The sequence below is a fragment of the Podarcis muralis genome, chromosome 3 (genome assembly GCF_964188315.1).
Source record: "Podarcis muralis chromosome 3, rPodMur119.hap1.1, whole genome shotgun sequence".
In the NCBI taxonomy this organism is placed as follows: Eukaryota; Metazoa; Chordata; class Lepidosauria; order Squamata; family Lacertidae; genus Podarcis; species Podarcis muralis.
The window spans coordinates 502,659-525,034 of NC_135657.1; the positions used below are offsets into that span (position 1 = coordinate 502,659).

General features: G+C 56.4%; 1 protein-coding gene and 1 long non-coding RNA gene across 2 annotated transcripts; one reads left to right on the forward strand and one right to left on the reverse strand.

Annotated features, from left to right (window-relative positions):
* Positions 1–157: 157 nt before the first annotated feature.
* Positions 158–16,257, reverse strand: SLC30A3 (solute carrier family 30 member 3). The gene is made up of 8 exons (XM_028725388.2): positions 15,972–16,257; positions 9,205–9,419; positions 7,931–8,077; positions 6,511–6,664; positions 5,318–5,525; positions 4,462–4,567; positions 2,242–2,376; positions 158–1,171 (listed from the first exon to the last, which is right to left on the reverse strand). Exons 1-8 carry the CDS (start codon positions 16,067–16,069, stop codon positions 1,026–1,028), a joined length of 1,209 nt encoding a protein of 402 aa, XP_028581221.1. The 5' UTR covers positions 16,070–16,257; the 3' UTR covers positions 158–1,025.
* LOC114595041 (uncharacterized) lies at positions 12,858–19,094 on the forward strand. The gene is made up of 2 exons (XR_003706145.2): positions 12,858–13,630; positions 18,443–19,094. It is a non-coding gene; the product is annotated as an uncharacterized LOC114595041 (long non-coding RNA).
* Positions 19,095–22,376: the final 3,282 nt, after the last annotated feature.

Sequence of the window (22,376 nt, forward strand, 5' to 3'; positions counted from 1 at the left end):
CTTTCTTCTGAGGGAACCCCCCCCCCCCCCCAATCCAGGGGGCTGGACTAGAGGACACTTGGGGATCCCTTCCGACTGGATGTAGGGGGCGCAGACACAGCTCCCACCCCCACCCCCTTCCTCCTCTGCCCCAAGGACTGGCAGACAGACTGGCAGGTTGGGCTGAGGCAGCTCACTTTATTGGAATCTCTGGGCACTCAGTTAAGACAACACTTGGACACTCGACACGGTCGAAACACACACACACAGACGTGAACTCCACAAGGTCACAGACACAAGGACACGTGAGTGTGGGGAGGGCGGGGCTGGCCCCCTCCATGGGGGGGATCTCCCAGCAGCAGCACTTCCTAGTTGTCGCTGGGCCAGGGGCGGCTGGGGGGCTGGCCTCTCCATGTGGGCCCCTCGCAGCGGAGGCGTTCCTGATCAGAAGGGCTGGGGAACTGGTTTCTGCCCCCCAGGGCTCCCCCCTCCATGGCTTGGTCCCCACTGGTGAGCAAGGAGTTTGCTTCCCTGCCATGGCGTCCTTTTTGACCTCCTGGCCTTGTCTGTCATGGCTGCTTCAGCTGGGATTCCTGCACTGCAGGGCGTTGGACTGGATGACCGGGGGGGGGGGGGTGACCCTCCCAATTCTGTACAGCTGTTTAAACTCATAGGCTGCCTTGCAGACTCGACTCCACGGCAGGGAGCTTGCTGGAAAGGGAACACACTCGTGCAAACACCGAGGAATGGCAGGCCTCGCCTGGGGGGCTGGGTTGCATTGCACACCAAAGACACTGAGGCAGGCAATGGGGTGGGCAGTAGCAGAGGGGCCCCCGTGCCTGCCTGGAATGTGACACGAAGAAGAACAGGATGCGCAGGGGCAGGGGCTCAGCCTCCTCTCCTCTGGCTGGGCAGCTGAGGCGGCCCTGGCGGTGGAGGTGGCCAGAGGAAACGCACACCCCCCGCCACCCCTGCTGGCCCCGGGATTCCCAGCGCCTCCCGGCTGAGGTTGGCAGTTGGAGGGCACCAAGGGGGCGGCGCTGGGCTCAGTCCTGCGGGTCCTGGCACTGGCGGCAGCTGGCCATGTCGTCCAGGTAGCGCTCCACCTGGATGGTGCAGGAGACGAAGCCAAACTTGCTCTGCAGGACGGCGGTGGCCTCTTGCAGCACCGCCTCCATGTCGGCACCAGAGTCTGCAAGGGGGAGAGACCCAGAAAGGGGTCAGCTGGGCAAAGGCTGCACCAGCCTCTGCCTGCCCTCCACACCCAAGGAGAGGCTTGGCGTTTGCAGGATCATCTAGCCCAGCATCCTGTTCTCACAGCGGCCAAATGCCTCTATGAACCTGGGAATCGAGATAGACTGCCTCTGCACCTGGAGGCTCCATGAGAACGAAAGAAGAGCTTGCTGGATCAGGCCAGTGGCCCAGCCTCCTGTTCCCACAGTGACCAACCAGGCGCCCATCAGGGGAAACTAGCAAACAGGATCTGAGCACAAGAGCAACTCCCCTCCTGTGGTTTCCAGCCCTGGTGTCCAACTGCGGAGACAGCATAGCCATTGTGGTTGCAGCCATTGCTAGCCCTCTCCTCCATGGATGGGTCTGATCCTCTCTACAGGGAGGGGCAGGAGCCTGGGGGGGGGCGGGTATTGCTCACTTTTAAAGCAACTCTTGTCTCCCAAAAGGCCAGCTGCCCCCTTAGAGACCTGCTAAGCTCACTTCCATCACCTGGGGGAATTGTACTCCTATCACACCCTACCGAACATCATAGGGGGGTGACCTGAAAACAGGCATTTTTCACCATTGCCCCTGTATTATGGGATGCCCTTTGCTGTAGAGGTCTTCTAAAGACATCCTCCCCACCCCCCTAGGCTTTTCCTGATCCATAAGATTGGGCCCTGTTATTTGTTTATGTCAGTTCCCCAGATTCCTGGTTTTATGCTGCTGTTTTACTGGTTCCATGTTGCATTTTTCTTTTAATGAAACTTTTTAAAGTGGTGCACGACTTTGAGTTTTTAAAATATCAAGTAGCTTATGAAATGCCTGTAAGTGAATAGATAACATTCCCAGCGATACCAATGGATTTTTGTCCTGGATAGATGTGTTTTGCTTTTGAGGCATTTTAAACTCAGGGTAGCATCCTGAAATGCAGTCGGAGGTGGTACAGTCCCCTCCCCCATCGCCTGGGGCTTTTGCCCTCTCGGGGGCTGCTGGATTTCCTCAGGGGGTCCCGGGCACTCAGAGCCAGGGTGGGGTGGGATTGCTCACCAATTGCTAGGTGCACAGCCACCACGTGATGGCTGAGGGTCAAGGCCCAGAGGTGGAGGTTGTGAGCCCCCTTCACGCCCTTGACGGACAGCAGCACTTCCTTCACGGCTTTGAACTCCACGCCCCGCGGAGACCCTGGAAGAGAGGGAGGCAGGGTGGTAACAGACTTGCCCGGGGTCCCTCCAAACCCCCAGCTCCCACCCTCGGAGGAGCAGATGTGGTGCCATCTCCCTTCCTGACTGGCATACCTTGGAGCAGAGCAAGGGAGGGGCACCTCCTGCTGGAGATGGTCACTCAGTAGTGTAGTGGGGTGCGGGGTCACCAGGCCAGTTGCCCCGGGCAAAAAATGGTTAGGGCGTGAAAAATTTCAACACCCAATGCAGCCTTAAAACAGCCATGGGCTTCCACAAGTGGACTCAGATGAAGACGGCTTCTCCATGTGAACCAGGAAGTGAGCTCTCTAGACAACGCAAAACCCTGGGCTCTGGCAACCCATGCTATGCCATGCGGCCACTGGCAGACAAGGCGGGTGTAGGGGTGCAAATATCCAGAGTGCGGGGGTCAGGTGGGATTGCTATGAGGAATTATGAAAAATGGAGCAACCCATTGTGTCCTTGATGAAGGCATTGCGTTGACTGGGTTCGAGTCCTTGACAATAGTTTCTGATTGAATCTCACAGGCCTCTGCACCTCTGCCATTTGCTTTCTCTACGCCTGACAGGCACCTATAAGCCTTCTAAAACACAGGCCAGTTGCTTCATCAGGCATCCTCAGTACATAAAGATAGTAGGTTACTTGGATGTAGTTTGTGAATCTTTAGGTGGATCTTAAGGGCCAGGAAGAGAGTTCACAAGGAGATGGTAAATACTGCCATCCTTCCTCTCCTGATTATGACCTCCGGAGTTTCCTAAAAGCATTCCTCCTTGTTTCCTATTTTATTTACTCTGAACTACATATACATGCTCAAATTAGCTCTTTGTAGTTTTAACTTTAACTTTGTCCCCACGTGCTCAAAGGAAATCTGAAATGCTCAGAGGAAACCTGATTGGTTCTTACGAACACTGTGTAAAAAGTTCTTTGTGAATAAAACGACCTGGGCTGAGGGGTGGACGGATTATTATTGGCACTTCCTCCCAGAGTCTTGCTGGTCAAGCCTCGTGTGTATTTTATTAATCAGAGTCCAATCCTTCCTTGCTTTGGGAACGCTACAGCGGGTGCCAGGAGAGGTAAGCTGGGCTGCCAGTTGCAGGCTCCAGACCAGTGGTGGACCAACATTTTGGGGGGCCCTGAAGCTCAAACTGTCCTGGGGACCCCTTTGCAACCAGCAACAAGGTCTGGGTAGCCCCTATCCTCTTCAGTGGGTCTGTTCCACAACTGATCACCCCACCTTTGAAAGATCGGTGCTACTGACTCTTTGGAATTGTTGAAATGCATGCAACAAAAAGTAATCAAATTATGTGAATCCAATTGTGTCTACAAGACCCAATGTTTTGAAGCCATGTGGACTCAAGTCACTTCTGGGGCTCCTCTGGGACGAGGGGCCCTGAAGCTCCTTAGTTTCACAGCAGATCTGCCCCTGAGCAAGGCTGTCCATCAGGAACCCTGACCAGGAGCACACCTGTTTGGAGTGGAGGATGTGCCGCAAGGCCTTCTTGGAGGGACATCTTGGAAGATGCAGCCCGGCATCCATGGCAGATCAGCAGCAGGATGACTCAGGGCTTGGCAAGCAGTGCCCTCTGGAGGTTGCTGGAATACAACTCCCATCATCCCTGACTGGCTGGGCTGATGGAAGTTGGAGTTCAGCCATACCCAGAGGGTCAGGTGAGCTGCCCCAGTGCCAGCCTTGGCTGTGTGAGTCTCCTGTTGCAGAATCTTGGAGACGGATGCTCCCTGGGCGATTTGCCTTTACGCCTGGAGTCTAAAGGTGCCTCGTGCCAAGGCTGAGCCAGTCACTTGCAGAGGGACTTGGCCCCTGCCTCTTCCCCTATGCCTTTCCCCGGCCCCTTCCTGCCCCTCCTGCTTCCCTGCTGGCTTTTGGGTGGTCTTGGGCCCCCTCTGATGTTGGCTTTGCAACCAGTGCCCTGAGCATCCCCAGGCCTGGGGCAGGGAAGGGACAAGGAGGTCCGGCTGGAATTGCGCCAGGATTTTATTCCTCAGACTTCCCTTAGCCGGTTAAGGAGGTGGCCTCGTTTGACCCGAGAGGGTCGGGGTTGGAACTCACCTTCCATGAGCACCCGGAAGACGTCACGGAGGATGGTCACAGTGGAGCCCACCACAAAGACCGAGAAGAGGAAAGTGCTGATGGGGTCTGCAATCTTGTACTGGGGCTGCAAAGCAGAGGAGGAGGAGGAGAGGCAGGGATAGACACAGACAAGATCCCTGCTCTGACACAGAGGACCCCTAGGACAGATTTAGGGGGCAGCCCCATTCCCCAGGCAGAAATCCTTGCACGGGTGTGACACGCTCCTCAGCGCTACTTTGGATCCAACCCGATAGTTGCTTTGGTATGTACATTTTGTTAATGAATTAAGTCTAATAAGGGGAGGGGGACTAGCCTTCCAAGATCTCTGGCGCCAGAGATGCATCTGCCTCGCTCTCTGTGGTTCCAGCAGGGGGAACTGGACCCAGCGAGTGGAAGCTGCAGGGAAGCCGGTTTGCCTGGACATTCAGGGGGAAGAGGACCTCTTGGGCCGCAGACAGGCCTCCTGGCGAGTTGGCAGGGTGTACGTTAAGGGTTGGCTCCACCACCATTTGCCAGGACCAGGAAATATTTAAATAAGAACCCCCATGGTGCTCTGATTCTTAATTTGTGCTGCTTTTTTAATTTGGCAATTTAAACTGATCTACTGCATCGTTTGTATTTGATGCACTGTCCCTCTTAATTGCGATGGGTGCTGGTCAATGCAAAAAAAGGAAAATCTCTTCAGCTGTGATTCCTGCATTGCAGGGGGTTGGACTAGATGACCCTCGGATGTCCCTTCCTACTCTACCATTCTATGATTCCATGGGAACAAGACAGCGCTTCAAGGAGGGAGGCTCTGGGTCCCTATCCAGAGCAGGATGCCTGGTCCCCCTACCTTGAAGTAGATGACGGTTGCAGCCACGAAGACCCCGATGCTCTGGAGCAGATCCCCCACCACGTGCACAAAGGCGGCCCGGACGCTGGTGTTGCTGTGGGTGGGCACCGCAGGCGCACCGCAGGGGCTCTCCCCAATCCGCTCGTAGCCCCCCGTGCTCACCCCGTGGCTGTGGGGGGAGCCCGACTGGTGCAGAAGGTAGGCCATGCTGCAGAGAGGGGTGGCAAGAGCTATGAGCCGAGGCTTTGGGGTGGGGCCACACCCTTCCCCTCCCAGGGCAAGGCAGCCATTGGGGTCCCATCCCAGACCCTCCAAGTGTTTTTCAGGGACATTCCTGATTTAGAGAAGCCGTCCTGGTTTCTGATTTGATCCTGGAATGGCTCACTTTTCCTTAGGATCCCTATTTCCATTCCATTATCTGACCCCCACGCCGTCTGAAGGCAATCCTGTACAGGGAAGGGTCTTTTTAATGGTTAATGTTCTACTATGATTTTATATATGTTGGAAGCTGCCCAGAGTGGCTGGGGCAACCCAGTCAGATGTGTGGCGTACAAATACTAAAATGATCATTATGGAATGGGACGTCCCTATTTTCATCAGAGAAATGTTGGAGGGTATGCCGTCCACCTCAGCAGCCTCTTGCCCACCACAGCTCTTGGGCCCTGCTTGTGGGCAGAATGCTGCCTTCTGCAAAGATCTTAAGGGCTGCCATGTGGACAACGGAGCGAGCCTGTTTCCCCCTGCGCCGGAGGGGAGGACTCGAACCCATGGCTTCAAGTGACAAGAATGGAGATTCCAAATCAACATCAGGAAGAACTTTCTGACAGTAAGAGCTGTTCTACAGTGGAATGGTCTCCTTCGGGGGGTTGTGGGCTCTCCTTCCTTGGAGGTGGCTAAGCAGAGGTTGGATGGCCATCTGTCAGGGATGCTTTAGCGGTGATTCCTGCATTGCAGGGGGTTGGACTAGATGACCCCTGGGGTCCCTTCCAACTCTACCATTCTGTGATACTATGGAGGTTTGTGAGCAGTGGTTGGCTGGCTACCTGGCAGGGATTCCTTAGCTGTGATTCCTGCATGGTGTGGGCTTGGGCTATAATTAAATGAACTGACCAGAGGCAGCCCCTGACAATGGGAGTGTGTTGTGCCTGAGAATCCGCCCTCCGCCTCCCTCAATGCCCCGCGCCAGGCCTCACATGATATTCACGCCCACAGCGCAGGCCGAGGTGCCCAGCATGGCGGAGGCTTCGATCTCGTAGTCATTGCTGATGATGCGGGCCGAGGCCAGGTAGACCAGCACTCCCGTGACGATCCAGATGGAGAGGACCGAGGCCAAGGCGCCCAGCGTCTCTGGGGGGGAGGGAGTTGGGGGGAGAGAGGGAGATGCCAGTCAGGGGTGCCTTGCCAAAGTAGCCCTGTGCCCTCCCTCCAAGTTGGGGAGCACCAAGGCTGGCTCTGGGCCTTTCCCCTGAGGCTGCCTGGAACCCGAACCCGGATTGCAGGTTGGGAGATGTTCCTGGGTCTCTCAGACCTGCCTGCTTGTCCCCAAGGCCAGTTCCCAGAGGAGTCCTTTGCCCTGTCCCGAGAGGACAAGAAGGCTGGCATTGGGCCAGGGAGACCTGCTGCTGCTGCCAGGTTCATGACTTAGCCCACCTCCCATTCTGACCCTATCCTACCTCATGAGGTTGGCAGGAAGCTGAAACACCACTCCGAGGTCTGTTGAATAAAGAGCAGGGTGGGGAACCTTTGGCCCAACAGGTGTTCCTGAACTACAACTCCCATCAGCCCCAGCAAGCAGGGCTGGTAGCCAGAGGTGGGTGGGATTTGTAGTTTGGCAATGCCTGGATGGTACCCTGCAGCCAGAATAGGACATGATTGACTCCTGCAGGGAGATATTTCAGCTCCCCACAAAATGGGCAGCAGGGAGGAAGAAGATGGGTGGGGGGCAGGAGGGGAAATGGACCCCCCCCCAGCAGGATCAGAGAAGAGGCGCAGAAAGGCTATGGGGCAGCCAAGTCAAGCCCTGGGAGCAGGGAAGGCCCCTTGGAGAGTCTGGGGGTTTTTCACTTTGTGGGGAAGCCATCAAAAAAGCCCTTTGATCTCTTTCAAGTGCTGAAGAGGCCATTTGAATCCATTTCTTCTTCTCTTTCATCCTCCATCCATTTGCCTTCTGCCTTTTTCAGGGAACAATTTGTGAGCCTCTCTGGCTCCTTGGCTGCCTGGCTCTGTTCTGCCACCACTTCAGAGGGAAGCAAGAAGGGAAGGAGAGAGGGAGGGAGTCACCCCCCCCCAGCCTTTGAACTGTAATGGGAGAAGCATCTCGCTGCTGCTGCTGCCGCCGCACCCCAAATGGGGCACCCAGAGGCCAGTCGGCTTGGCAGGCCCTCCAAGGCTTCCTTTCCGCACTGCCTGATGAAGACTTTCCTGCTTTTCCTGGGACGCAGTGCAATTGCTGAGAGCCCCCAGGTGGCCTCTTGGGCTGAAGTCTGTGGTGGTGAAGGGGCAGTGGGAGAAGCGGGTGAGGCAGAAGCAGCAGCAGTGACCCTCGGCTGCCTGTTGGGAGAGCCCCCTCATGCCCATGGCGAGGTGGGAACCGGGTGGAGGATCTGGAGGTACCTGAGCGGTGCCAGCCGAAGCTCATGATCTTGGTGGCCGGGCGCGTGGAGACCCAGAGAGAGAAGAGGCTGACACCCATGCTGCCCATGTCTGTCAGCAGGTGGGCTGCGTCTGTCATGATGGCCAGGCTGTGAGCCAAGTACCCACCTGAAAGGCAAGCAGAGCTGTGTTGTGGAGGGAGGGGTGAAGGACTGGGGGGGGGGGGAGGCCCTGACTCTAACCAGGATACCCTCTCAGCCCCTCTCAGGCAGACTTCCTGGGTCTTTGTAAGGATGAGCTGAGTCTAGTGCTGCTTCCGTGATTTATCTTCTCTGCCCTTTGAGGGGTTTTTTGCTGTGTCAATCGCTTTGCTGTCAACTGATTCCTGCTCATTGTCTTAATGAACACCTTGAAAGAGACCTTGGAAAGTCAGCAAATAACTGCAAAACAGATAACCTAAATGTGAATCAAATGAAAATTGAAACATCCTCTCTCAGCCACAAAGTGGATTCAGGCACCAGGAGAGGGTATATATATTTTTAGTTATTTTTCTTCTTTGCTCACATGAGTGAGATCAGCAGAGTACCACCCTTTGCAGCTTTGAACATGGAAGCTAAGGCAGGTTGGATTTCTAGAAACAATAATCCAGGATGCTTTAAGACAGGCTCGATTTTCCTGGTCTTACCCCCTGAAAAACAACCATCACACCAACATTGTTTTGTGAAGAAGTAAAAGTAGTATTTACTTACATAATCTAAGTCTTGAGGCAGCCATTACAGTAGCAAAATGAAGGCAGGTTTATAACTACTATCTAAGTTACACAAGTATAAAATGTAAATTAACAAATGGTGTGTGTGTGTGTGGTCAGCTTGAAGAAAGAGAGGGCTCCCCAGGCAGGAAAGAAGCGTGCCAAGACAGACAAGGGAAGTGATCTCACAGAGTTCTCTCTAGCAAATTTTACGGGAAAAGCTCTGTGAGCCTCAGCCCCTTCACGTGCCCATCTGGCAAAACATGACTTGTTGGCTTGACTGCAATAATATCCCAGAGGAAGCTCCCTGGGTGCCTGGTCCTTTGTCTCTCAGATGACCCCATCCACCTGGAAGGAGAAAAGCAGGTGGCCATCTGCGCTCCCACCCAACAGGTGTGTCGTTCCTTGAAGAAAGAAGAGAACCCCCCCTGGCATCCCAGAGAGCTTTTCTGTGGCTCTGAGCCTCTCTCGGGTCAATGGAGGTGCCTGCCACTGGCTTGGTGATCCATGAACCTCCCTCCCAGAACCGCTTCCCAGCCCCACTGACCTATGACCTCTCCGATCATGAAGAGGAAGCAGACCCCGCAGGCGATGCTGAGCTTCCTCTGAGCCTGGAGCTTCAGCTGGCTCTGGCTGGGGGAGCAGGGCCCCTGGTGGCAGTGGGGGGCCAGGCGGTGCTCCATCTCCAGGCCCCCGGGCACTTCCGCATGCCCGTTCTCCAGGGGGAGGCTGGGGAAGGCCTCCTGGGTGCCTGCAAACAGACTGGGAGAAGGCCGGAACATGAGGGAGGGGCAGCCCCTCAGTCCTGCTCAACCCCCACAGAATACGCACACAGAGAATTAGCCCCCTCCTTCCTCATGCCACCCACGGCTGCCTTGTAGAGTCACTCCCCCCCCCCCATTTAACATCTTTAATTTTTATGTAAAGCATACAACCCAATAAAATATGAAACAAATGGGAACAAACACCCGACACGAACCAGAACAAATCACAGACTGGGTGTCTACCCACAAACTAAAGCAAAGGAGTTAGAAGTAATTTTGCAGATTCAGGATAAAAATGAATAGCAGTGTAGAGTTGGGTATGTTTAGCTGGGGAAAGAGGAGGCTAGGAGGTGACCTGAGCCATCTTCAGATATCTAAAGATGGAGAGAGTTTGTTTTCTCCTGCTCTGGAAGGGACAGCCCATGTCAAGGGAGTCCAATTTCAAGAAAGCCATTTCCGACTGAACAGTAGGAAGAACTTTCTAACGGTCAGAGCTGTTTGATGAGGGCTTGGAAGGCGGCGGACTCTCCCTTCTTGGCTGCCGGTCAGGGAGTCTTTTGCTGTGATTCTTGCATTGCAACTGATTGGACTAGATGACCTGTCAAACTATACAATTCTATGATCCTATGATATCCTATGATAAAGCCCTGGTTTTCCCAGTCGTGATGTATGGAAGTGAGAGCTGGACCATAAAGAAGGCTGATCGCCAAAGAATGGATGCTTTTGAATTCTGGTGCTGGAGGAGACTCTGGAGAGTCCCATGGACTGCAAGAAGATCAAACCTCTCCATTCTGAAGGAAATCAGCCCTGAGTGCTCACTGGAAGGACAGATCGTGAAGCTGAGGCTCCAAGACTTTGGCCACCTCATGAGAAGAGAAGACTCCCTGGAAAAGACGCTGATGCTGGGAAAGATGGAGGGCGCAAGGAGAAGGGGATGACAGAGGATGAGATGGTGGGACAGTGTTCTCGAAGCTACCAGCATGAGTTTGACCGAACTGCGGGAGGCAGTGGAAGACAGAAGTGCCTGGCGTGCTCTGGTCCAGGGGGTCACGAAGAGGCGGACACGACTAAACGACTAAACAACAACAACAATGATATCAGAAAGTGGTGGACTCTCCTTCCTTGAAGGGCCATCTGCCTGAGATTCTCTAGCTGTGATTCCTACATTGCAATGCAGAGTCATTAGGAAAGGGATGTAAAAGAGACACCCAAATGCCAGTGCTGGTCTCCTAAGGAAGCAAATGCATCTTGATCTGTCAAGGTCTCTGTTTTAATCCACCCAGGGGATCCTGGGCAGTGGGCGCATTCCAGGCTGCACAGGGACGCCACACAGGTCAATACCAAGCCCTGAATGAAGGGCGCTTTCTTGCCGAAGAATGCTCCTCTTCTGGCTTTGGCCGCCCCTGCCATGCCCCTCACACCCCGCTGGAGCAAGGCGAGGTCTTTTGTCAGCGCCTGGCCTGACCAGACAGATGCGTGTCAAGTGCTCCCAAGAGCCTCGCTGGGGAGGGAATGAATAGCCGAGCCGGCTCCGCGACTGTGGCTCGTCTCCTGGGGCTGCGGGGAGATTTAATCATCTTCCGCCTGGCAGGAGCTGGAGAACTGTGATGCCCCTGGACAGGTTTGGCCACGGTGGCTGCCTTGCTGCCAGAAGGACCCATTGGGGGAGGCAGCTGGGCCCAGGAGCCGAGCTCGCGGGTGCTGGGCTTGCAGGAAGGAGGCAGCCCAGAAAGCCAGAGGGCAGAATCCTGGCATGGGAGAGAATCGGCTGGGCCATATTCTTATGAAAACCTGCTTTTTTCCAAATAGGGAGACTAAAAAGAGGAAGGTCAGAAGTGCTGATCTGTTAGCAACAGGTGGTCTCAGGGTAGAGAAGCCATGGCCGGCCGGGCGGCGGAGAATCTCCCCCTCTTCCGGGTGGCATGGAAACCTGCACTGGAGTCGTCCTTTGAAATATCTCAAGGGCCCCCCGGGGGGGTTCAGGCCGAGGGCACGCCCGACACAAACCTGACTGGTCCAGCGTCCATTTCTCCCACTGCACCTGATGACTTTATGTCTGCTGCATCAAGGGAGTTCCCTTTGCTCGCCCCTGTTTCCCAGGAACAGTCCTAGATTTGCACAAGCTGTCCCGGTTTCTGATTTGATTCTGGAATGTCTTACTTTCCCTTAGGACATCCCTATTTTCATCAGAGAAATGTGGAGAAATGGAGAAATGGAGTTCTGCTGCCCCAAAGCCAAGGGGAGAAGTAACTATAAAGTTGTTGGTTTTTTTAATGTTTAGTTATGTTTTACTATGTTTTTACATATGTTGGAATCCACCCAGAATGGCTGGGGCAACCCAGTCAGATGGGCAGGGATTATTATTATTATTATTATTATTATTATTATTATTAGATGTCCCTATGTTGGTGGATATGGAATGCCTGCCATGAAAAACTCAGGAAGAATTATCCTCCATTCGTGTCCGTCCGTCCCCCGTCCCCCCCCCCCCCCGAGTTTGCAGGCCTTTCTCTCCTCGATTATCTCACGCCTGGGAGCCTCCCAAGCGGCTCCCCCCTCCCCTGCAGAGCAGTATCACGTGGTCCCTCCGCCCCCTCCCACCCACGGACGGCTGCTGCTGCTCTTCTCTCCATCACTTGCCCCCGCAAAATCCTTTCTCCTTCTCCCGCCTCCCCCCGCAAAGACTGGCTCCCGCAGGCGGGAGAAAGAGAGAAAGGAGCCGTCGAGGGGCGCTGCGCCTCGTCTGAGCAGGGCCCCGATCCAGGGAGCGTAGCTCATGCAGTCCAGACATTGGGGGCGGGGAGGCTTTTCCTTCTCGTCTATACGCACAAGCTGGAGCAAGAGACTCCATCGAGAACATGCGTGTCCGTGTTTCAAGTTTGTGTGAACGCGCGTGTTTTCCTTTCTGCGGCTCAGACGCCCCCTTGCTGAATTCAGACCGACTCGACGGGACCCTGGGCTGAGACAGGAACTCCAGAGCCGGGGCTGGAGCCATTGGCGGGGCCGCCCCGCTGCTCTTCCCAGGACATCGCAGCCGGTCTTGGAGGGAGGAAACCGCGCCGGGGTGGCGGGGTTCTCTCGCTCGGCCGGGAGGCGCAAGGAGTCCGTGGCGGAGCCCTCGAGGCTGTGGGAGGAACAGGAAGGGAGAAAGGGCGGGGATCCCGTCGAGGCCTCGAGAGGAAAAAGCGATGGGGAGCGAGAGAGCGGTGCCCCCATCCCACTCGAATTTGGGGGTGCCCCCAGCCAGGAAAAGACCAAAGGAAGCCTAGGGGACGCGGAAGCACGACCTCCGAAGGCCAGAAATTGGGGGGGGGGGACATAAAAAGAGCCTGGATCAGACCAACGGCCCATGAGCCCCAGTACCCTCTTCTCACAGTGGCCCCCCAGGTAAGAAAGGGAGGATGCAGTGGCGTAGCGTGGGGGGTGCAGGGGGGGGCCGGCCGCACCGGGCGCAACATTTGGGGTTAGGGCAAATCCACGGGTTAGGGGGCGCAAATCCACGGGTTAGGGGGCGCAAATTACTTGCCTTGCCCCGGGTGCTGACAACCCACGCTACGCCACTGGGAGGATGGGAAACCGGCAAGCGGGCCCCGGGCCCCAAAGCAGCGCTCTCCGGTCCTGGTGAAGCAGCAGCGGGTATTCAGAAGCACCGCTGCCTCCAAGGCCAACCCGGCAACTTCTCCTCGCTCCAGACCCTGGACAATTGGGGCTGCCCTTTTCTGAACCTTCTCCAGCTCTGCAATATCCCTTTTGAGGGGAGGCAGCCAGAGCAGGACCCCAGTCTTCCCACTCGCCTTTTTCAGCACCTTGGGCTGGCATCTTCCCTGAGCTCTCGCTGGACCCCAAAATGTGTGTGTGAGTGTGAAATCATCATCATTTATTTTGTCCTGACATATATCATTTTACACTGGTTTCCACTGAAATGCATTTGGCATTTTAACGCCCACTCGCTTTGTTGGGAGAAATCCTTTTAGAGCTCTTCACAATCTCTTTTTGTTTTCAGGACCCGGAGAAATTCGGTATCCTCAGCGAAGGATGCCAATAGGATCCGGTCCCAAGAGGATCCGGGGGTGGGTGGGACGACGCCACTTTCTCCATCCCTCCATTGTTCCTGCTCTCTGCTTCCTGCTACTGAATCCATTCCTGATCCACACGAGGAATACCCTCTTACTCCCTGACTGCTGAGCCTACTCAGGAGTCATGGGCGAGGTATATTGTTGAGATCCCACGTGCACTTTGTCAACTGGATCACCTCTATCAGCTTCTTGTCACTCTCAACCAATAGGTTGGTGAGATCGGGCGGAAGCCCTGCTGACTCAGCCTCAGCAGGGCTTGTTCTTCTGTTTGTGTGGTCATTTCATCTTTAACAACAGAATTCATCCCCTGCGCGCTCCAAGCATTGGCCCCACCCGCCCACAAAAGACAGAAAGGCTCGGGGTACCCAGAGAGATCGGGGAGGGAGGGGAGAGAAGGTAGAAATGTTTTACTTGTACCTCATCCACCTCCTTCCTGTTCAGCTATGTCACCCCTCCCCCACGACTTCCTCTTACTCAGTTTCCCTGTTGGAGGATATTTCACACTTTCCCCTGGATTTACTCACACTGAGTTTAGGGATACAAGAACTCTCGATTTATGGTGGGAAATACTAACTTGACAGGAAAAACTCTCATTTTAACTAAGAAGAAGCAATGAGCCCGGCTCCCTCTTGCTTCTCAGAGGCTGAGAGATCCACCCTAGAGGTCTCCTCTCAGGATGGAGAAGGAGAACATGCGGCCGGAGACCTGAGGAGCATCGGTCTAGCAGCTGATGGGAGGTCAGCACAAGTTAAAAGGCAGTCTTGGAAGCAGGGCAGTTCCCCTCTCGAACTGTTCTTCCCCATGGCAGCCCCAATGCAAGGTGAGTCCTGCGCCCCAGCCCTTCCCGCAGGCAGCCAACCTCGCAGGGCAGAATGTCAACATTCCCACACAAAATAGCAGCTGGAGCTTGGTCCGAGCGTGTTGGCTGAAACCGTGACAGGCAGGCATTCGTCAGGGGTTGCCGCAACGCTTCCAGGGCTCCAGACAGGCTGGGCTGGATTCCAGGGGAGGCGGCCTCCCCCCCCCCCCCGGCAGCATCTCAGCCTCCAGGCACCTGTCCTTGCCGTTGACCTCAGTGACCTTCAAGGCGCCTTTCCTTGGCCAGGCTGCTCGGGAGGACGGCGGGGGGGGGGGAGCTGGGTTAGGGGCTGTCTGCACAGGGATGGGGAGCCTGCCCTCCATGTGTGCGCCCCCCCTCTCCTCAAATGCAAGCCCCGGAAAACGAGGCAGCCACGCTCCCCCAGCGCAGATTTCGCCAGCCCACCGCTCAGCTGTCCCTCCCTGGCACCCGGCAGAGCCTTCTGGAGGCAGATGGGGCCATAGAAAACAGGCTGGCGCGTGCCAAGGAGGCAGGCTCGACGGCACAGGAAGCGCCTCGTGGGCTGGCAGCGAGGGCCAGGCACACCCCACCCCCTCCTCGGGGGGCTCTTTCCAGCCACAGCTGCCCTGCTCCCCCCAAGATGCAACGCCATCACTAGCGGCTGACCGCCGGCCCGTCCATGAGGCGCCCTCTCGGACAGGCGAAAGGCCGACGGGCCTCCTCAGCGATGTTTGGAGAGCCTGTTTCTCCCCCTCGGGCAGTGGGGCTTGGCTGACTGGCTGCCCCCCGAGCGGGCCCTGGAGCTGCGAGGTTTCCAGCATCTTGCGCAGGCAAGGCGACCCCGACGTGGGTCTTGGGGGGGGAGCAGAGAGGGGTTCTCCGGCTACTAACTCTATTGAGACTCCCTGCCTTTGGTGCAGCAGCCCAGACGTGACGGGTGAGGGAGGGGTGTCAATGCAGACGCCGCAAGGAAAGGCTCCTGGGGGCTCTCCGGGAGCAGGGAGCGCCCACCTCCGGCGAGGGGCGAGAGGGACCCCCGCCTCCCCCCCCAGTAAGAACTGAAACGCTTGACACCGGCAGCAGAGCGAAGGCAGAAGCGAAAGATGCCCCGCAAGGAACTGGGAAGGAGACCCCCCCCCCCACCTCCACGATTCCCGCTTCCCCCCCTTTTGCGCCTCTCCCTCCCGCCGCTCACGTCCCACTGCCGTGGAATTCCCCGAGAGCCGTCGGGGGGGGGGCGGGCAGGAATCCAAGGATGCCCCGGAAGGAGGAGGTGGAGGAGCGGCACAAGGGGACCCCCTCTAGCCGACCCCCTCGCAACAAACAGGAAATTCCCCAGAAAATGCGGGGATTCCCGAGCAGGGGAGGCAAGGCGGGGAACCTGCCGGGTGGGGGGCGGGGGACTGGGCAGGGAGGGGAGGAGGCGGCGGGGGTCCCTGGCTGTCCGGGGAGTGCGGGCGACCAAACGCCACTTCGCTCGCCAGGAGCGTGGAAGATTAAAAACCTCAGGTCGCTTGTGCGGAAAAAGGCAGCCAGGGGCCATCTCAGAGGGGTCTTCGAGTGGGTCAGGGGAGCGCCTGGCGGAGTCTCCGGAGGATCCCGGTGGAGGAGAGGAAGGGGCTTCTGCGCGTGGGGAGGCGGGGGACCCCCTTACCTCTTGAGGCGGACGCTGCTGGAGCTGCTGCTACTGCGGCTGCCCACCAGGCGAGCGCTCTCCGAAGGGTCCCTGCCGTCACCCGAGGGGGGCTCCATCGCCTCCAGAAAAGGAGAAACCCCCGGGCTGCGGCGCTCGGGCCTCGGCCTCAGGCAGAGGCGCGCCGGGCACTCTCCATGTGCTCTCAGGAGACTCCGCGTCCTGTTGCTGCAGCCGCCGCTGCCGGCGCCGTCGAGAGGTCCAAGCAGAGGCAACCCCCGGTGGGCGGGCAGGCGGAGGAAGGCCCCGCCCCTAGCCACAGGCCCCGCCCCCTGCGGGCCGCGGGAAGATGCGCATTCGGACGCCCCTGCCTTGCCTCTTCACTGCCGCGCCGTCGTGGCGCCCGGGAAGGAGGCAGGCGCAGCGCCGAGCGCAGGAGATGCCCGATGGCGCCGGGTCTCCCGAGACGCTGCTCCCTGCTGCTTCGCCTGGATCCCCGGAGGTGGGAAGGCGCCTGGGCGATCCTCTGGCTCGGCGCTCCGTTGTGTCTGGGCGTCGAACCCGGGGAGAGCTCGCCAGGCCCGAGGGGGTGGCCCGCAGCTCGGCTCCGGGCTGGGAGGCCAGGAAAGGCGCTTCGCAGGCGATGTCTCCCCGGCCCAGCCAAGAAGAACGGGGCCGGACCGCAGCCCCCGTCCGTCGGCGGGGCGGAGCTGCGGGAAGAGACCGGCGAGAGACGCCGCGCGCGGAGCGAGCCGGTTCCGCCTGGACGGGCGCGCGGGAGGCGCCGCGGGGCTGAGTCGGAGCGCTTTCTTCGCCTCGCAGGATCGATATTGATGGCTATCCAATGAAACGGTGATGGAGGTGATGATGGGGGCCCAAAGAAAAGGGTCTCTCCTCCCAAGGGGACAGGCAGGGACCATTGGAGATCTTCTGCCGGAGAAGGGATCTCAGGAGAGCCCCGCGGCAGATCCATTGTGCGGCAGGCGGGATTGCTCCCTCCAGCGCAGGGGGAAGAGGCAGCCGGATTTGGGCCTAAGTCGGTCCCCCAATCCGGGGCCCGGCAGCCCCCCCCCCCGCACAATGACCCCCCAACAGAGAGTCTCAGCCCGTGGACCGGCGGGGCCCGTCAGGCTCCCCCACTTTCTTCCTATCTTACCCGACAAGGCTGCCTAGATCCCGGCACTGCTTGGATCGTTTTCGCTCGATCCCGGGCGCGCTTCTTCCCGCCCAGGAAACGGAGCTTGTTCTGCCCTCTGCCAGCCTCGCCCCGCTCTTCCTGAGGGGGCTCCGAGGTTGGAAAAATGCGGTCGCCCGTCCGAATCCATTTCTCCCGGGCCAAACCCTCTGCGCGGCCCAATTTCGTTTCTTTGTTTTTCCCTGTGAGGCGTCAGGGAAGCCGGAGGGAGGAAGGGATGGGAGACCGCAGGGGAGGCGCGTCCTTTGGATGCCTGCACACCTGAAGCCCCTCTCCGGGAGGGGGCAAAAGAAATCTGCAGTCCAGAGCCCGGGCGGGGGGGGGGCACTGCGGCTGCCCCCCAAATCTCCCCGTCCATCTTGAGGCTCCGCAGAAATGAGGACGCCTCTCGACATCTTTCCGTGGGGCTCGGGGGACGGGGGGGGAGGCGGACTTTTCTAAGGGGGCGGCTGGATTTTTTATTGGAACCGGCGCTGGGGTTTTGCCCAAGGAGGGGCGAACGAGGCGCCTCCTTCCCGGCCTTCCTTTATGGGGCCCGTGTGCGTTTTGCCCCAAAGGAGGCCTATGCGCCGCGGGACGTTTTTACCGGCGCCGATGGCCGGCTGGACGCCTTGCTGGAGAAGAAAGGCCGCGGGGAAAAGCCCCGAGAGGCGGGTTCCCGGCGCTGCTAGACGGCGCCGCGGACTCCGAGTCTCCTTTCCAGTTCGGTGCGGGGAAAGTCGCTGCGGCGCCCCGCAGGACGCAAAGGAAAGAAGGTGGGGGGCTGCGAACCGGTGCCAAGGCCCTGGCGGGGGTCTCTCTCTCCGCCCCTCCGTCGGGGAGACCTGGCAATCCTGCATTCCGGAGGAGCGGGGCAGGGCAGGAAGGACGGGTCGCCGCCGGTGGGCAGAGAGAGGCGGAGTGGAGATGAAGGGCGGCCCTTGCCTTTGTCTTCTGAAGCCGTAATGTTTTAAACCAAGAGCCCGCTCTGCCACGAGCTGCTGTCCTTGTCGCAAATGAAAACACCGGTTGGTGTTCAATATTATTTTTTGTGGGGGTGCCACACCCGTGGAGCGAGACTCCGAGCGGCCGTGCAGTGCTTCCTTGGCGCTGCTCCCCCATCTCGATTATGGACCCTCGGATAATGCGCTTGAGGTTTACCTGCGAAGGTGAGGAAATTGAAGCTGGTTCCTGGTGCCCTTCAGAATCGCCCCCCCCCTTATCTCACACAAACCTTTTCACCTTCAAGCCCCTTCGCTTCTCTGTAGGCAACGGGGTCAATGCGCATCACTATTAACATTTTGGTTTTGTTTTACAGATTTTGTAAAAGGCTCTTTAAACAGTCGAGCGGTATATAAATCTTAGGAAATAAATAAGAGGGATTTCAAAATGCGAGGAGACGGGGAGAGATGCTTCTCCGTGGGCCGCGGAAGTGGGAAGAGGACCCGCCTGCACCTGGCGCAGGAACCCGAAAGCGAGGGGACTCTCCTGCCGCCCAGATTCTGCAAGACAGAGCTGTTCCACCAGGCCTTTGGTCAGGGCGCAGCCTGACCCCCTCCTCTGGCAATCGGCAATCTGCACAGAATTTGGCTTGATGGTTGCCATTAATTTGATTTTAATTTGATTTAATTACTTTTATAATGAATGTTTTAGAATGTCGGATTATTTTGATTGTTGTTAGCCGCCCTGAGCCCAGCTTCGGCTGGGGAGGGCGGGATATAAATAAATTTATTATTATTATTATTATTATTATTATTATTATTATTATTATTATTATTATTATTATTCCCGAAGTCTCCTGGCTGCTGCTCCGCCTTTTTCTTCGGAGTTGATAGTATTAATATTTCCAGATGGGAAGTAACCATTTCTATTTGGCTGAAGCGTCGTCTATTAAGAAAATCCAGGGATCCAATGTATCTGTGTGGAGTTTTTCATTGATGCTGAAAAACAATAAAATTCGATTATATCTAGATATCTCTATCGAGTGATTCTGTCGTCCCAGTCGCGAGTCTCCGGTCTTTGAGTCCCTGGCCGGACGCCCGCTCTCTCGGAGGGCTCCTCTCCAGATCCAAACCCACCAACATGGGGGCATCTCCCCCCCCCCCCCCCATCATGTAAAACAATAGGAATACTTAACTAACTGACCAATCAAGCAGGTTCTGCTCCCCCTAACAAAAATCCTGGCTACCCGCTCCCTCCTCTTTCTCACACTGCAGGATCTGATAAACTCCTATCATGTCGCCTCTGACACCGCTTTTCCCTAAGCTAAAAAGTCCCATCACCTTGCCAACAAAGGTCCGTATAGTTAAAGCCATGGTTTTCCCAGTAGTGATGTATGGAAGTGAGAGCTGGACCATCAAGAAGGCTGATGGCCGAAGAATGGATGCTTTTGAATTCTGGTGCTGGAGGAGACTCTTGAGAGTCCCATGGACTGCAAGAAGATCAAACCTCTCCATTCTGAAGGAAATCAGCCCTGAGTGCTCACTGGAAGGACAGATCCTGAAGCTGAGGCTCCAAGACTTTGGCCACCTCATGAGAAGAGAAGACTCCCTGGGAAAGACCCTGATGTTGGGAAAGATGGAGGGCACAAGGAGAAGGGGACGACGGAGGACGAGATGGTGGGACGGTGTCCTCGAAGCTACAAACATGAGGGAAGCTACAAACATAAGGTGCTACTGGAAGGAATTTTTTTTGTTTAAACATGAGGGAGGCAGTGGAAGACAGGAGTGCTTGGCGTGCTCTGGTCCAGGGGGTCACGAAGAGGCGGACAGGACTCAACGACTAAACAACAACAACAAAAAGTCCCAAACGCGGCAAATCTCTCCGTGACCCCCTGGAACATTTTGATTGCTGAGTCTTTTCCGGGTCTCCGATATCCTCTTTGAAGTGAGGCGACCAGAACCGCCCACAGCACCCCAACGTGTCCACACCACAGACTGGTATAAACGGCACTGTTAGCACAATATCTGATTTCCAACTCCTTTCCTCGTGATTCCGAGCAGGGCGCTGGCCTTTTTCACAGCTGTTAAGCAAGTGTCCTTCCTCTCCACCCACCGCCAGGTCAGGCTCTGTAGAGGTGAAATTAAGCACATTACATTTAATTAATAAAAAAATATTTACTCCGACATGCAACACTTTACACTTGTTTATACTGAATTGCTTTGGACTTTTTAACGCCCGTTCGCTCAGTTTGGAAAGGTCCTTTCGGAGCTCTTTATTCCAGGACCCTGAACAATCTGGTGATTTCAGCAAGGTTAAAATGCGCAGGTTCCTATAGCGTTGCCCTTTCTCCGTCGCATTCTCCATTTATTTCTGCTCGCTTGTTCCTGCGACTTAACCCATTCCTGGCCCGCGCGAGGAGGAGCTCTCCCCTGAGCTTGCGGGGGGGGGGCACTTTAAGGAGACGCCCATGCGCTGCAAAGGGAGCCGTGTTTCGGGCGGCTTTCTTTCTGGCGGGAGAGTCTAATGCCATCTCCGAACTGCAATGCTGTCAGCGGACTACCTTACAGGGCTGTCCTGGGGCAAGATTTCCCAGCCACATACCCTCAACCTGCCATTTCTCCCAGCCGGCAATGTCCCTCCTCCGCTGCGCCAACGCGTAAAACCAAAACGCAGACCAAGAAAAAGGCACTAGAAATCATTTCACCATATACTTACCTGTATGCACACTTTGCCTTCACAACAACCTTGCGAGGTAGGCGAGGCTAAGGCCTCCTTCGGCCACGAAGCACGCGCCCCCTCGCGAAAGAGGAAGGGAGAGAGAGGAAGGGCCAAAAAGAGAAAGGGGGGGGGGGTCTCTGCCCCCGTCCAGGGTGATGCCTGGTGCAAAAGGCGGCTTGTTCCCCCACCAAAAAATATCCAATTACAAACCATCTGATCAAAGATGAAACATTATGATAAGAAATTTAATTAAATATGATGCACGCTTCCAGAGAAAAAAACCAAAACTAACCGAAAAGAAATGATCGTACAATGAAGTTATGCTACATAATACATACCAAATGCATCAATATACGTGTATACATGACGACACCTGCCTTTTATTTATCAAGATGCGGTTTTGTTTTAATTGGTTTTAGTCTTTCTGTGGTATCTGCGAGTCGCTCTGAGTCATTTCCACAAGTAAAGCCACGAAGACATCTAAATAATAATAATAATAACAACAGAAACTATACATGAGATATATATGCTATATTATAAGGATCCCATATGACGGTTTAAGGAGATCCCTGGGTTTGGCGGGCCCTCTGGCACCGCACACCCCAGAGGGCCGCCAGATGCGCCCCCCCCCCAGCCTTGGAGCAGGGGATCGCTCTGCGTCAGCGCCGGCAGAACGAGAAGGTCGTGCGGGAATTACAAGGAAGCGAGCGAGCAGCGGAGAGGGGCCACCGCCAAGAAGGCCTTGCTGCGAAGCGGAGACAGCCTTCCTTCCATGGCGGGAAGCAGCGTCGCCCCACAAAGGAACAAAGAAGTCAAATGCAAGGCAGGCTTCCTGGACGCGCCTTGAAGAAGGAGCCTCGCCCAGCGCCGAGCGCTTTTTGCGGGGTGGGGTTGTAAGCAGGAGACCGATCTTCCTCCCCTGGGTCGGGAATCGCCGGGAGGGGCTCCTCTCTCGGCAGCTTCCTTCCTTTTATGTCCTTGGAGCTGGAAGTGGTCACACGGTTCCCCCTCTCCTCAATTAATCCCTACAACGGCCCTGTGAAGAATTATTATTATTATTATTAATTTTAATAACCCGGCTGCCCAGTTTCAATGGCCAGGTCTCTCTCTCTCAGTGAGCGGGGATTCGAACCCTGATCTCCCAGATCCTCGCCCTCACTTGATCCTCGCAGCCCCCCTGCAAAGGGAGGTCGGGCTGAGAGAGAAGACGAGGACGGGCCCAGGAGCTTTTCTGTTGTGAGCCGCCCTGGGATCTTTGATGGAAAGGCGGCATACAAGTTAAATCAATAAGAGAATATCAATAACGGCCGAGTGGGGGCGGTTGGAACCCTGATTCCCCCCAGACCCAATACCGGCACTCTAACCATCAGGCCACACTCCCCCCCCCCCCCCCGCCCAGCCCCGACAAGGACACGGTCGGAATCGGATCCCCCGACGGGAGCCCGGAATTGCCCCATTCGGTCCACGCGAGGGCTGCTCTCCCCTTTCTCGCCTCTGTTCTCTCCGCGCGCGCGGTGCCTGACGGGAACGGTAGTTTCGCGGAGGGAGGAAGAGCGGGCGCCGCCGATGACGTCCGCTCCGTCGCCCTGCGC